This window comes from Lynx canadensis, chromosome X (assembly GCF_007474595.2).
Source record: "Lynx canadensis isolate LIC74 chromosome X, mLynCan4.pri.v2, whole genome shotgun sequence".
NCBI classification, from domain to species: domain Eukaryota; kingdom Metazoa; phylum Chordata; class Mammalia; order Carnivora; family Felidae; genus Lynx; species Lynx canadensis.
In genome coordinates this window covers 111549599-111565093 of record NC_044321.2, presented here as the reverse complement: position 1 = coordinate 111565093, position 15495 = coordinate 111549599, and the positions used below count along the sequence as shown (strand labels likewise).

General features: G+C 44.0%; 1 protein-coding gene across 2 annotated transcripts in view; it reads left to right on the top strand.

Moving 5' to 3' along the window:
• Positions 1-15495, top strand: part of FGF13 (fibroblast growth factor 13) — a 447042-nt gene that overhangs the window by 260256 nt on the left and 171291 nt on the right. Inside the window, exon 2 of one of the 2 annotated variants that reach the window (XM_030305582.2) lies at positions 3814-3981. The exons of the other annotated variant lie outside the window; for it this stretch is intronic. Coding sequence (XP_030161442.1) covers positions 3814-3981 — 168 coding nt within the window. The remainder of the gene's footprint in view (positions 1-3813; positions 3982-15495) is intronic. 2 annotated transcript variants of the gene reach the window in all.

Here is a 15495-nt window from a genome sequence, read left to right as displayed (position 1 = left end):
TAGGTTTGCTGGTAAACACACTGGAATCCTGGCTTCCAGGCTGGGCTTTTCCAATGACTCTGCGACTTGTCTAGTTACTTCCCCTTCCTGAGTTTTATTTTCCTTATGGAATCATCTCTAAAGAGATTTTGTTTGGAATAACATGGAGGATGACATTGTAGTGTTTGTGATACTAGTAAATATTCGGGTAGTTGTTTTATGTAGCCAAAGTTGTATTTGTTGGTAAAAGTTATAGAGTAAAGCCACTGGATGTTTTGTCAACATAGGGATAAATGTTAACTTCTCTGATTAAAAACATATTTAAAAGGTGCATTGCACTGGGATCATTTTTTTTTTTATTTTATCAATAACTAAGTTTCGATATAGATTGCTGCTTTCTTTATGTCTAGTTTAAAATGGGAATACTGTATTTCTGTGAACATGAGTAGCTTAGGCCAGGTCGTCAGGCTTAGACTTAAACTCCCTTCCCTTGCCGTGGCTGCCCCCCGCACCCTCCCCCCCGTCCTTGATCTTGGTGATTGCTGAGAGACATAGAGAGTGGGGATGGTTTAGTGACAATCCAGTCCTGCTGCTGGGAAACCAATTCTAGATGCAGGCTTGCCCACCTGAATGGTTAGTCAACAGAACACCTTTTATAACAGGCCCTAGTTCTTCCATAAATTGTGCTCCTAACTATCATCTCACCCCTAAAGTCACTTACTCTTGTCCCTTCCACGTCTGAGTATGCCACCCGCCAGTGTCTGTGTGTCTGGATGTGTGGATTTGCGTGCGTGCACTCGTCTTCTCCCAACTTTCGGCCAGTCCTGTGGGACTTTGGAATTCCCGAGTAGGTGGGCTGGATGATCAAGGCCAAGGGCACTGGCTGTGTGTGTGCAATTTCCCGGCAGAGGCCCACCCCTCGGTAGCTATGGTCATGGGGCTCAGCAACCTTTCTCAGAGCGCGGGCCTCATGGTCCAGAGATCAACCAGGAGCCACTCTCACCATCTTGAATTTCCAAAACTGGAGGAGGCTTTGTGTAAATCTGTTGTCTACCTCAGCACTGGAGTCATCTGTCTACCTCCAAGATTGGATAAATCTAATATTGGGGAGGGTAGCACGAGTCATTGAATACATGCGGACAAATGGTTCAAATGAACAGAAGAAGTGGTTTTCAAAACAGAGCGGTCATGTGCAAGAAGGAAATGCACTAGAAGGGGGAAAATGGCAGAAAACATTAGACTAAGCCAAGGAAAGAAGAATCGCATTCTTTTTTCCTGTTTTGATGAGCTGGCTTCTTCACGAGCCTCCTCTCCCTTTCATAGAGCTGATGCTCCATGGAAACTTTGCATCCTTAGCCCTTTTTTAAGAGAAATAGAATTAAGGTGCCCACCTGCCCTAGTGCTGGGGTCCTGTGGCAAGTCCCCTGTCCATCCTGTTGCTGTCATTGCACATACAGCCACTGTCCTACTTGAGGGAGCCCTGGGAATAAATGGATTTGATGTAATAGTTTTAATTTTTTATGCAGAATATCCTCAAGTTCAAAGATTTGATAGACCCGTGTGAGGTGTTGCCTGTACACCGTCACTCTGGCAACATTGACTTTTTTTCTGTTTTGCCTGAATTGACTGATGTTTGGGGCATTGAGCAGAGACGGCCTGAGACCCAAAGCCGAGCCATTAACTCCCAGATGTTCACAATTTCCAAGGAAATGTTCTATGCCTGTGGTTATTACTCACATGGCTCCTTAAACGCTCTCATCTTGGCACCCTTTGCACTCGCTGAATTCAATCTGAAGGAAGAACAGGAGAGCGAGAATTTTGTGGAAAGCAATTATCTTGCACTTTTGTGACCTTCATGCTTTCCCATCGTGATGAATTTGGGGGCTGGTTCTTGTATCAGTCAGCATGTCGCTTTTATTAGAATTTTGTTGTATGTTACAGATAACCAGTTGTATCTAATTAAACAATAATGATGGCAGCGCAAGGCATTTTCTGGGAATTAATGACCAGCTGGGAAAAGCTGATGGCTGGAGAGTCAGCGAAAGGCTATTAGCTTCAGTCTGCCATTAATCTCCGGAAATGCCCATTTGTGACGTCATTGTTGGTACTGAAACATGATCGTGGGAGACAATGTACTGATGTCTATCAAGTGCTTCTGAATGACAGGTTCCCCGTGTATTATCAAAAAGTTGTTGTCTTCTTCTCACTGCTCCAATTGTCCTTTGATCTTAAAACACGTCTCTTATGTACGGCGCATGAGAATGGAATTTCTCAGCTTCTGTATAATCATGGGAGTTTCTTTTTTTAAAGGGCTCCAAGTTTGGGAGGTTTCCTTTAAATATTTTGGGTGGTAAAACCAGAATCGGTCTTCAGCTGCGATGCTGGAATTTGATAAGTGTCTATATTATCATAACTATCTGCTCATAGCAGGAAATGGCTGCAAATGTTTTGAATAGCAGCTGTTGCTAGCAAAGATGTGCATTTCACAACGAGATTCTATGGAGTTATAGTCACATTCCTAGTAGATGAAGGGAACTCTCTGCCAGGAAAACTGTGAGGGTGTGCGTATACAATATTTTTGATTACTGCTGCTGAATGCTAGAGGAAAATAGAAAGAGAGCTGACTAAAATATTCATCACCTTCGTGCATAATTCAATGACTTATAAAGGAAGACAACAGTTCCACACACAAGCCATCTATCAAGAACTTGTTCTAAACTCATAATGCTAATTTGGCAGTTTTGTTGGTTTTGATACCATTTTTACCCGAACATGAAAGTAAGTTCTTAAAGGTCATTAAAATCCCAGCCGGTAACGAGCCGGGAACGTTTTGCCAAACACAGAAGCTTCAGGTCCCACCTAATGTCAACCGTAGGCTGTTTGTAGTTTACATGATTCTCCCGATAGGAAGCTTGCTGGTGATACGGGTCCTTCTAAATGCATGCTAAGTGTATGCATTTGGGGGAGTAGAATGAGTCAGCCTGCCATTAATCACAGCTTTAGAGGCACTGACTCACTCCTGGCAAAATGGAATGGCCTCACTGGGAAGGGTGTGAAAGAGGAAAAAAAAAAAAATCCACTCTGGGGTCAGTTCCCTGTTTCTGCCAACGCGGATCAAATTTGCACCCCCTTGGGTGGGCGGTTTGGGGGCTCAAGAATGCTGCGGTAGACCCCGTAAAAGCGGACCCCGTGGTTTTTTTTTCCGGGAGAGGGCGCTAGACGTTCACGGTCTTGGCTTGGGAAATGCAGAAAGGGTCTGGAAAGAAAAGGGGAGCCGAGAGGGGCTTGGCGTAGATCTAAGGCCAAAATTAGTGAACCGGGTCCTGGCCTTCCAGCTCCTCAACCAGGTAGGTCTTTGATCCAGATCCACTGTTGGGTGTCAGGCTCGCAACTGGAACCCCTTGTGTTCGTGAAGGGGTTCTGAAGGTCTGAAGAGTATTTGCAACAGCCCCGGTTCTCTTTGCAAATCAAAGGTTAAATAAAGCAGCGCCCTCGAATCTTCTGTCCGGCCCGGTGTATGTTGCACTTGAAGCCAGCCAGGTTCTCCGAGGAAGGAAGCATAAAGGAATGCGCTGATAATTGGTGGACATCACCTGCAAATGTCTATGTTGTATCTGAACTCGAAACAGAGGGATGGGTAGTTGAGTCAGGGCTTTGTTATTTTCAAGCCCGCCCCTAAAAAAGAGCCACTAGCGAGCTGTTACACGGTTTTCTTTGCAACTTTTCTCAGGAATGTTGTTTCTTTAGTCTTCCCTGGGAGTAGATGTGATTTAAGACATTCGCTGCTTTCTTGAAGCTCTAACTTGAGTTCATTTTGTTATGTGGTGACCACAGTTCTGGATGACGCCCCCCCTGGCACACAGGAATACATTATGTTACGGCAAGATTCCATCCAATCTGCGGAATTAAAGAAAAAAGAGTCCCCCTTTCGTGCTAAGTGTCACGAAATCTTCTGCTGCCCGCTGAAGCAAGTACACCACAAAGAAAACACAGAGCCCGAAGGTTTGTGCACGACGGACGTGTGTTTTGCTTGTTTTCTCTCGTTCTTCTTTCTTTCTCTCTCTTTTCTTTGACTGTGCATTGCCCCCCTGGTGTGCTGTATGTTGTTCGGCCCCTGACATGGTTAGGAGGCCCCTGGCTCGCCGGTGACTGTGTTATGCAGGCTCAGATGGGACGCTGTATAACACAGTCATCCCTGGCACAGCGCGCGGGCAGCCCCCTGCTTCTCGTAGCCCAAAGCGTTTTCCGCTGCTGTCCTGACATTGCCCCATTTTGGCTGCTGAAGTCGCTTGCTCCTGTAGCCAACATCTGGCCACGTCTGTTCCCATCACCTTGCATTCCTGAAACAGCAGTCGGCTGAGGAATGATGCTTCCAAAATGAAATCGTGAGAGGATTGTCCCAAATTTTCTAAGTCTCCTCCACTCCATACGGCTTCTGCATTGCGCTCGAAGAATGCTCATCATCTACTTAGTTTGCCATCGTGAAATGCATGCCTCAAGGAAACTATGAGTAGTTTGTTTTTCCTTTCAGCTCGAGTACAGGTTTGGAAAAGTCCATTTGCCGTAACGTAAACTGAGGTCAATAGCGTGTTCACCGCAATCCGTGCTACAAATCTCTCTCTAAAGTACCTCGTCGGTCTAGAAAGAGCATTCGCACCTTCCCCCCCCCCACCCCAGGACATTTGAGAAGTGTCCTGTATGTTGCTAATTACTTACTGTGAAACAGCCTCTGTCCCCTGCACATCCGATACCAGTGATGCGGTTTCCGGGCGAACAACAACGAAAGTGACCAAAAAGTGCCCCTGTCCTTTGGCATACACTTTTGCGTAAATGGCTCTGGTGTGATTTCTAAAAGCGACTTTGTCCCTATTTCAAGTTGCCCTTTTGCAACATGGTGGGTCTCTCCCTTACAGCTGTCTTTCTGACCTAGAAAAAAAAAAAAAAAACACTGCCATGTGGTTCTGTTTAAAGTTTGGTGGGTAAAGGAAAGTACTCCAAATTGACTCGAGCCCACAGTTCTGGTACCAAGTTCTTTACGCCTCAGAGTCTCCCTTCTCCTCGCTTCCCAATGGAGTTCTCCATGTTCATCAGCAAAAAAGGAGAAGTGTACGTTTTTCTGTGTTCATTTGTATTTCAGCAATAGACTAGAGCATTTACGTTTGTTACTGCCCATACTGTGGTATCCAAGCTGTCTCCTTTGGGTAGGAGTTCTGATGTCAGCCCTTGCTCATCTGGAGATGTAAATGGTGACCCCTTTACAGTGAGTAAACGAAATCTTTTGGTGGGTTAGTACAGAAGATGCCAACTTGATCTTATGCTTCAATGAAACAAAAGCTTTCAACCAGTGACAATTACTTTACTATATACGATGCACTGCAATATTTTCTGCTTTCTTTTCTCTAAAAGAAAAGAGTTGACAAGAGCCCGAAGGTTTGTGCACGACGGACGCGTGTTTTGCTTGTTTTCTCTTGTTCTTCTTTCTTTCTTACAAGTGTGTGTTTACAAGTATAAAACCAGTATCCGTATGAGAGATCTATACCGTTTATTATATAATGATATACATTAAACATATATAATGTAATGGAATATTCGTGTTACAGATGCTATACTGTTTTTCTACTTGCACATCAGCCTGAAAAACCAATTTTGATTTGCGCAAGAAAAAGAAGCAATTTAAGAAGCACCTGGTTAAATTCAGTCAAGCAAGCAGTTAGAAACTTACTTCAAATTGTTTTAACAATACTCAGATTTAAGGAAAATACAGTTGAATAACTAAATTTACACCCCCATCCCTTTTCTTATTACATACGATTTTTCAGGCTCTGTGAATTTGCAAAATATCATCTGGAGCGTATTGTGTTTACCGTTACGAATGTTTTCAGACATGAAGAATCCTTTAGAGAATGGGTAGCAGTTAAACTCCTTAGACAAGGTTTGGACAATTTTTAATCTGTCGTTTCATCCACACATTCAGTGGCTGCCACCGTGCTTAATGTGACTGTCATTCTTTCACTTGTACGCTTTGATTTTCCTGATCTTGCCCTCCTCCAGGTCCCCTGGAATAGTGAAGCTAATATCTCCCTCCTCACTCCTGTGGGTGATGTGTAAATAGTATCAGACCCATTATAGGTTTTCTGGAATGACATTTGAATACTGTTTACAATTTCACCGTACTCCCTTCAAACAAGGTCCCAGAAGTTAATGGCAGACCCAGACCTTGAAATGAAAACACTCTGTACAAATTAGCAGGGTCCCGAAGACCTTAGACGGGGACGAAAGCGATCGTGCTGTGGAAGAGATCTAGGGTAAATCAGGAAACTATGCCAACAAATGAGCATGCTTACTTCACGTAGGATACCAAAGCTCGTCATTTCCAGGAGGTGGAGTGACCGCGGGTTTGGAAGGGCTCGGTGGTCATTCTGGAAGATGTTTGTTTTCGAGGCCGCAAAGTACAGTCATTAGTTTTCGCTTAAGGTTGCTATAACATGTTGTTACAGTTGGTAGAAACGAAAGGCCTCTTTAATACAAACAGAATCTCAGTTTCAAACTATATCCACACCTTGAAACATGTCAATATCGTGTGAAGCATTTTGAAGAGAGTTCCTCTCGTGGTATCTGTGCCAAAGCATGAGACCTTAATTGACCTTGGCTGTGGGTGCCCACCGGTCCCACCTCATGTGAAGGCAATGGACAGGATCTGTGCAATGCCAACCTTGGCAGTATGACCCCCTTCTAATGAGGTGGTTTTTCTATAACCCTCAAGCGTGAAATGAAAACTTCTTTGAAACTTGAGAGGAAAATAAAAGTTTGAATGGGGTAAGTTTTGGAAATGATGAAACTAGGTCAAAGAGCTTTATGTGCGTTGTGATAAAGTTGCCATTAATTTTCTTCTTACTGAACTGATAGAAACCGACCAACTCTTTTTATGTTATTATAGACCAAGTCTTGGTGTTTCTTTTGATTGGTGACGTCTTTGTGAGGGCCAGATTATTCTCATAGTTTATGACCGCTTGAGATTTGGTACAGATCGTTTATTTACGGTTCATGGTCTTCTCTCTTTTAAAAGGTATTTTTGTATTGTGTCCAGGGACCTCAGAATGCACGTGAAATCATACAATGAAGGACGGAAATATCCCGCTGGCTTTTCAGGATACACTAAGGCCAAATTGCACTTTGCCAAAACCAGGTTTCTATTTCTGAACAGGCCGTTCCAAAATAAGTTCTTTAATCTGTTCCGAATGCTTGTGATTTTCAGTGATGTGATTATTTCCATAAAAACCACTTATGATGTAATCTTATGTGAGTACCGGAATTTGGCCGAAGACGCACATACAAGTGTCTGAGCGTCTATCGTGGCTCAGTACCAACAACGCTCTGTTGTAAGAAAGCCACATGGAGCGGGGAGGTTATTACGAAAATCTTGTTTTCTTACTGTTCCAGGAGCCTTTTGGCAAGAGAAAATACAAGCCTTGTAGCTTTCTTCTTTCTTTCGTTGTCGTGTGTGCCAAAATGAAATCACTGATTTAGAGTAACTTTTGAAAGCCAGTCTATTATCCTCATAGCTGCTGCTTCCTAAATGCCAGTCATAGGGCTTTTACTGATGTTTGAAGGTTGTTCAAAAGAATCACACCAAGATACCCGGGCTTGCAAGGTGACACTGTTGAAAATCTACTGAGAAACATAAATCATGGATTTCCAGCCTTTGCTTTTAGGATTAAAAATCCTGATTACAATAGTAAATTTGAAGGAGTTAACACAATACAGGAAAATGTGATGGAGCGCAGGGGTTTGTCACCCACCGTCTTTTAATCAAGCATTTGGCCTTTTTCTTACAGTCCTGCTTTCCTGTGATTTAAATATCTATATATTCCATCTCCCTCAGGATGTCTATAACCTTTTAATTCAGAGAGGCATCCAACCGTAGTGACTTTGGTTGGAGGAGAAGAGAATCTGTGCTCCAGAGTGGTGATGAGGTACGGCAGATTTTACCAACCAAAAGAAAGCCAAATGTTAAGGGGCCATATTTGTAACTAGCGCCAATGACTGCTACTCTCATGTTGCCTTGCTTTCTTTACACCAGAAAGAGAATATGATCCCATGGATATCATCATTCTGGCCTCAGTGGTAGGGGAGGAGGAAGGTAGAAGAATATTAAGAAAACAGGCGAAGGGAAATGTCTTTATTTCCATCCTTAGCTTTTCTTCAACGTTGTTGTCTCCTGTCTTCCTCATTTTAATAATAATTAACCTTTTGAGAGCAATGGGTCTAATAGCATTTGGCTTACTAGTTTGATAAAAAACCAAGCAACCTCTGATGCTTGATACCTTGAAAACGTCTTGACTTTCAGAATGGATGTAACTGGGTTCCATATCCGTCCCCTTGAGGATGAGAATCGAGGGGGTTTTCCTCTTTTATTAGAAAAACATGGAGCCGTATGTTCGGGTGACTCTGAAGAGATACAAGACTTTATTCTTAATCTTTTCATTTCAAAATAACTATCACTTAGGGTCACCTTGCCTTTGATGTAGTACCTGCAGGATGACAAAACAGCACCGGAGAGTTTTCTTTGCTCATTGAAGCAAATGGCAGCTTAATTGCAGAGTCACAAGAAGGATTTCAAAACCGGTCCAAATTGAAGCCAAATTAAAGCCAGAAATCTGAAGGCCTTGGTGATTAGTAATGAATAAACACTATCCTCTCCCCAGAAAGTATTCAAGTGTGTTCCTGTCTGTTGCATGTCAGCTAATTCTTTTTAAAAAAAAATTTTTTTTAACGTTTACCTATTATTAAGAGACAGAGACACACAGAGCATGAGCAGGGGGGGGGGGGGCCGAGAGATGGAAAGACCCAGAATCGGAAGCAGGCTCCAGGCTCCGAGCGGTCTGCACAGAGCCCGACGCAGGGCTCGAACTCACGGACTGCGAGATCATGACCCGAGCCGAAGTCGGACGCTTAACCGACTGAGCCACCCGGGCGCCCCTCAGCTAATTCTTAATAGACAACTTATGTCCTAAAGCATCAGGAAACTAGTAACGGCACATTCTCTCTTGGGTCCTATTTCCCACCTATGGCAGCAAACACGAAATCCAGTCATATTTGGGGAGATAGTCTCTTCTCTCTGGAAAACTCATAATTTGATCAAGGAAGTATACTTAACAGCCAGTAATTCAGTTTCAGGCCAGGATGGGCATTTATTATTCTCTTTTTAGTCATATGCATCTCAACTCCATCTCCAGGCTGGCCTTTACAGTAGAAACTAACAACCATTCATTTCTAGAAAAGATGACTCACTTTCTAAAGCAACAGGCCTCCTTTCTTACTTGAGCCTAGGTGTTTCCATCGAGCTGGCGGTGACGTTTTCCTGAGAAGAAGTGGTCTCTCCTTTACAACTCTCTTGGCTGAGGTTTTCCTTGGTTAATATTGAAGGCAAATATTTCCCGTGCAAAGCCAACGCTGATGACCCGTTTCAAGTTTTTTGTGGGTTTTTTTTTTTAATGTTTAAAATAACACCACCCTGGGAGAACGCTCTGAATGGTTTATTGGCCGAATAACAGTGTATGGTGATGATTTTAATTAAAAAAAAATAAAGTGAAAATCCAAGTGCCGATACTTGAAACCATTATCCGTCCATTGGGGATTGTTTCTGAGGGTCTGATCCCTCAGCGACTCCTCGTTGTTGTTTTCTTTTTCTCTTCACAGCCAGTTGATAAGCCACGTAAGAAAATATGCCATTCTGACCCAGCATGATAGGAGCCAGGTAGGCTGTGTTCCTTGTCCGAAAAGGCATGGCCTGAATGACTTTTAGCTGTTTGCCCAAATCCAGCTCAACCCTAATGTATGGAGGTCTCCCTGTATTAAGGGGACACACGGGAATGTGCCGCTGTCTCTGCTTCAATTGTCACCTCGTCTTTTGTTTTCAGTGATAACTTGATGGCCTGGTTGAAGAGAATGCGGGACTAATTATACTCTCTTTCACATGTTCTTCAATAATTAGCCGATGGATATTTTCCAAATGATGTTTCCTGAAACACTGATCGTGCATCTCTGTGAAAAGACAGATTCTGTGGTCAAATACATATTTCCCAAATTCCATGCCACTCGTAGAGGGTCTGAATTCATCAGAAGAGAAAGGTTTTGAGGAGTCTTACAGGTCAGGAATCTTACTTTGGGCGATTCAGTGGCAAACATCTTCCAGCTACCAAACACGGTTTGTTTGTAACACCTATCCATGTCCCCAAAACATACTTCGGGGAGCACCGTGCTGGGCATCAGTGTATTCCTCGTCAAAGCTGGGCTTTGACGAGGAATACACTCCAGAAAATGAATGGTGGCCCCCACCCACTGTCTTTAGGGAAGTGCTCCTCAAAGTGTGGTTCGTGGATCGGTGCTGGGTCTGAAATTATGCCTTCCAAGTCAGTGATGAGATAAGGAGCTTGTGCCAGAATGTAAATCCACGCCCTTCTTTCTTCATCAAGAGAGCCTTAATGTCTTGCTGTGGAAAAACAGTGTCAGCTGAGGAAATAAAAAGTGTGCTTAGTGGCAGAGTTCACAGATCAGCGCTAAGTCTGCAGACCATACTTTGAGTGACGCTGCTTCAGATCGCTTCGATGACTCTCAACCTTGCTACACACTGGAATCACCTGAGGACCTTTGAAATAATATTGATGCCTGAGTCCAACACCAGACCAAAACCAACCACCTGAGCAACAACTTGTCCAGACGAAAACCCTGCAAAATCTCTTGTGGCAGAGGTAGTGCTTAAAAAGCTCCCCAGGTGATTCTAATGTGCTAACAGCGTTGGGATCACTGCCTTGGGAAAAAATCACCTTGGCATAAGGTCTGGTGTGTGACGTCAACGTCAATTCGGCATTCTTATCATGCTGATTGCATGGGCCTCTTTAGGAGGTGCCCTGTGATGAGAGGGCAATGCTGGACAGGCAGCACTTATATGACCTTTAGAACTCATGGCCATGTAAGGTAGCCATCATTCCCAACACACACACATGCACACACATGCGTACACACTCACACACACACACACACACACACACACACACACCTTTCCGTTGATTGTTTCCTTTGCTGTGCCTTTTGTTTTTATGAAGCCCCAAGAGTTTCTTTTTGCTTTTGTTTCCTTTGCCTCAGGAGACATACCTAGTAAGAAGTTGCTTCAGCTGGTGTCAAAGAGATTACTGCCTGTGTCCTCCTCTAGGACGTTAACCGTGTCCTGTCTCACATCTAGATCTTTCACCCATTTTGAATTTATGTTTGTGCGTGGTGTAAGAAAGTGGTCCGGTTTCACTCTTTTGCATGTTGCCGCCCCGTCTTCCCAACACGTTTGTTGAAGAGACGGTCTTTTTTGTCCGCTGGATATTCTTTGTTACTTTGTCGAAGATTAGTTGACCATATGGTTGTGGGTTCATTTCTGGGTTTTCTGTGTGGTCTGTTGATCTATGTGTCTATTTTTATGCCAGTACCATATTGTCTTGGTCACTAGAACTTTGCGATATAACTTGAAGTCTGGAATTGTGATGCCTCCAGCTTTGCTTTGCCTTTTCAAGGTTGCTCTGACTATCCGGGGTCTTTTGTGGTCCCATACAAATTTTAGGATTGTTTGTTCTAGCTCTGTGCAGAATGCTGGTGTTATTTTGATAGGGATTGCATCCGATGTGTAGATTGCTTTGGGTAGTGTAGACATTTTAACAACGTTTGTTCTTCCAATCCATGAGCATGGAATGCTTTTCCGTTTCTTTGTGTCATCTTTAATTACCTTCATCAGCGTTTTATAGTTTTCAGAGTACAGATCTTTCACCTCTTTGGTTAGGTTTATTCCTAGGTATCTTATGGTTTTTGGTGCACTTGTACATGGGATTGATTCCTTGATTTCTTTCTGCTGCTTCATTATTGACACACACCCCTTCCTGAAGTTTTCCTGCCTCTGCTGCTCTGTGCTTGTAGAGAAATAATCGGCCTTCTCCATAGGAGCGTGGTAATCTGCCACCTTGTGACCAACCTCCTTTCTTGCAAGCAATTGCTGCAACACGTGTCTTCTCAAACTATGATCCAGCTTGCGAATGTGGGTGGAAGAGTTCCTCGGGACCACGTATGTGTGTACTTGAAGAAGAAGATGGAGAAGGAGAAGAGTGTGCAAACATGCCAGGAACGTACTACTGTTTCTTCGCTCGATTGCTCCTGCTCCAGGGTGAGATTGCAAAATTTGGCTCAAGCTGCTCATGACCTGGGTGTCTGTCCCTGAGTTACACCCGAGGCTGTCGTGATTGTAGCATTGCCCTCTTACCACGTACACACCAGCTACCACGGCATCAAATTAGTACAGCAGCATGTATGGGAGACTGACTTTGATACGATTGGGACACTTTAATTGCTATCCATGATTCTAAATCGTTCCTAGCACCGTATATTACACTGGTTCAGGTATTCATTTATTATACTCTACGGCATTTCTTAGCGTGCTCGAGAATACACAGCTTGAATAATGCCCGCGGGAAAGTGTGGAACAAGAGGTATAACATCCTGCATTTTATCAACACTTACCCTTGTCTTGCTTCACAGCTGATATCCGCACTCACTCCAACACATCAAAATCACATGTCCACTTCCAGCCATGTGCTAGCATATTTCTACTTACGAGCCCCAGCTATTTTAAGATATATATTCTTGGAATGGCTCCAGGTCAATCTTCAAGTCCATCCAGCTTTGGAAGCGACAAGTGTACATTGGCTGAAAGTCCAGATCTCCCGCGGAGGAAGGGGAAGAACACGGATCCACGTAGCTGCCTCTCTCTACAGTGAGAACACTGTGCAAAGCAACCTTAGAGCCATGATCACAAAATCCCTGTAAGGTAGGGCTGCTACCAACATTTGACAGATGCCCAAACTAAGATACAGGAAGTTTAAGTCACTTCCCTAATAAATGACAGGACTTGATTTGAACCTGGTTTTTCTGGCCTCTGAGGCCCATGCTTTTTCCCTCCGTGGCCTCTCCATATACCCAGTTTCCCCCCTCTTGCCTTCTACATGAGTTTATTGTCTAACAGCAATTTTAGCGCAGAAGAGATCTGTTAGGTTGAAAGGAATGAAATGCCGTCCACACTCCATTCTCAATCTGTGCTATGAAAAGGAGCTTCCGTAAGTAGAAGGGACTCAGGAGGTAGTTGTTAGTTCTGTGGGCCTGGAGTTGGATGTAGTGAAACACTCAAAGGTAGGAGGTGAAATGCCCCTTACCTTCAAGGGGGTGATGACTTTGTCTAGGACACACACACACACACACACACAACCAGTATAATGATTGACGAATAGCTAAATTCAGTTAGAATGCAATAAAACTGTCCTTAGATAAAAAACATAAATAGGATGGGGCGCCTAGGTGGCTCTGTCGGTTAAGTGTCTGGCTCTTGGTTTCAGCTCAGGTCATGATCTCACAGTTTGTGAGTTTCAGCCCCGCGTCAGGCTCTGTGCTGACAGCGTGGAGCTTGTACTTGGGATTCTGTCTCTCTCCCTCTCTCTCTCTGCCCCCCCCCCCCACTCTTCTCTGTGTCTTTCTCAAAATAAAAAATAAACTTTAAAATATTTTTTGAAAAAACATAAACACATAAACAGGTTACTTGCCTAATCTCCTTTCTTTAAGCCAGGAGCCACTCCTCCCCTATAATGCTAGAACTGAGGAAAGATGTCATTTCTAATTACTAAAGAGCTGATTCTGCTGCTGAATGTTTTCTCGGCTCAAGAAAATTGCCACCAGTGACAGAAATGTTATTAAGACTTGCTCTGAGCATTTCCATAAGATTAGGTGTTACCTAGAGGTCCGGATATTAGCAATGAATTCTCTTTCATCACTTGCTGGAGCCCCATTTTCTAGCGTAAGGTAAAGGATAATAAAAATAGTAATTGACAATTAAGCAGAATTTACTACGTGCCAAGCATTTTTACCTAACACTGCCTTAATTCTCGCAACAGTCCTTAGAGGCAAGTAGGTATTGTTTTCCCGCCACCTCATCTTCCACCTCAAGACATCGTCTCACGAAACAGCCGTTGACCTAAATCCCTGGATGATGAAACCTTCATTACAAAGCGAGAACCGACTTAAGGCGCGTGACCAAAAAGCCCCGCCAAACCGGGTTGGATCCCTGTCAAGATACTGTTCTGTGCGACCTTCACGAGGAGCCAGGTTGCGTGAAGTGGGCCGTTGCCCTCCAGAAGCATGAAGAAGGAGGTCTCGGGAGTTCGTGCGGCGCATTCGGTGCGGGACGTTGTATATCGTGCTCTGGTTAGATGCTTAGCTATCAATGTTCAGCATCTTTTATGCGCCAGGCACTTCAGGTTTATTATCCCTAATGTTCCCGACCCATGAGGTAGGCATCATCCATCTTGAAGGACGCAGTGGGGAAACCGGAGTGTAAAGATATGAAATAACTTGCTCAAAGTCATACGACTAATAAGTGTCTTTGTGGGGATTTGAAGCCAAGTCTGGTCTCTCTGGTCGCTCTCAAGCCTGGTTGGTCTCTCCTACGTTGTGCTGCCTCAGCTTGTCCCATACTCTGACACCTGCCGCCCCCTTTTGGGTGCAAGGCGTGAGAGAAGAGCTCAGCACCGTCCTTTCCACTGCTGGTGACATGTGCTGTTTGGAAGAAAACTGTAGAACTGTCTTTAACCTCTCGGCAGTGTTCACTTACCCAGTGCTTCAATCAGGAGAGTTCTCGTGCATTCCCCCACAGCCCGCTTTGAATGCTGGTATAAGCAGTAGGCCGAGGGCTAAACAAAGCAGCGTCCTCAAGATTTGTCATATGTTTCTTGTTCTTAATTCTTTTTTTTTTTTGGAAATGTCAATGCCGTTATTTCTTTGAATTTGGGTAATCTATGGCTATATTCCCTATGCTATGCTTTTCAACCCCATGACTTGTTTACTTATTTATTTTTATCGAAGTATAGTTGAGACACAATGTTACATTAGCTCCAGGTGTACAACATAGGGATGCGACCGCTCTGTGCGTTATGTTGTGCTCCCCACAAGTGTAGCTACCGTGTGTTAACCACGCAACGCTATTATACTACCATTGAATTTGTCGCATGCTTTTGTCCTTTGTTCCCTATATCAACATCTGCTAACTGTAGGTCATTCTCCCTGTAGTCCTTCCTTACATAAAATAATACTTCAAAGCCATGGTTTTCCTCATGGAGCTGCTGGACCTTAAAGCAGCCTTAACTGGCTCTGCCATGAGCCACCTCCCCAAGGAAAGAGAAGAGGTTCCATTCTGACGCTGGATTTTTGTGACCACCTGGGAGTGGAATGATCTCATGCACCAAAGTTGGCCCCCTTTTTAAGGTGGTCCGTCTGCAAATATAGGGCAGTGATAAGGGCAGATGTGTCTGTAATGGAGTGATTTGCTCCTGCTGTCCCTCTCCCCTGGTGTGGGCACAGGGGACTTCCCTGGATCAGACACCTGCCATTGTCCTTACGGTGGCACCTTGGGCTTTGCCCCTTCCGGAAACACAGCAC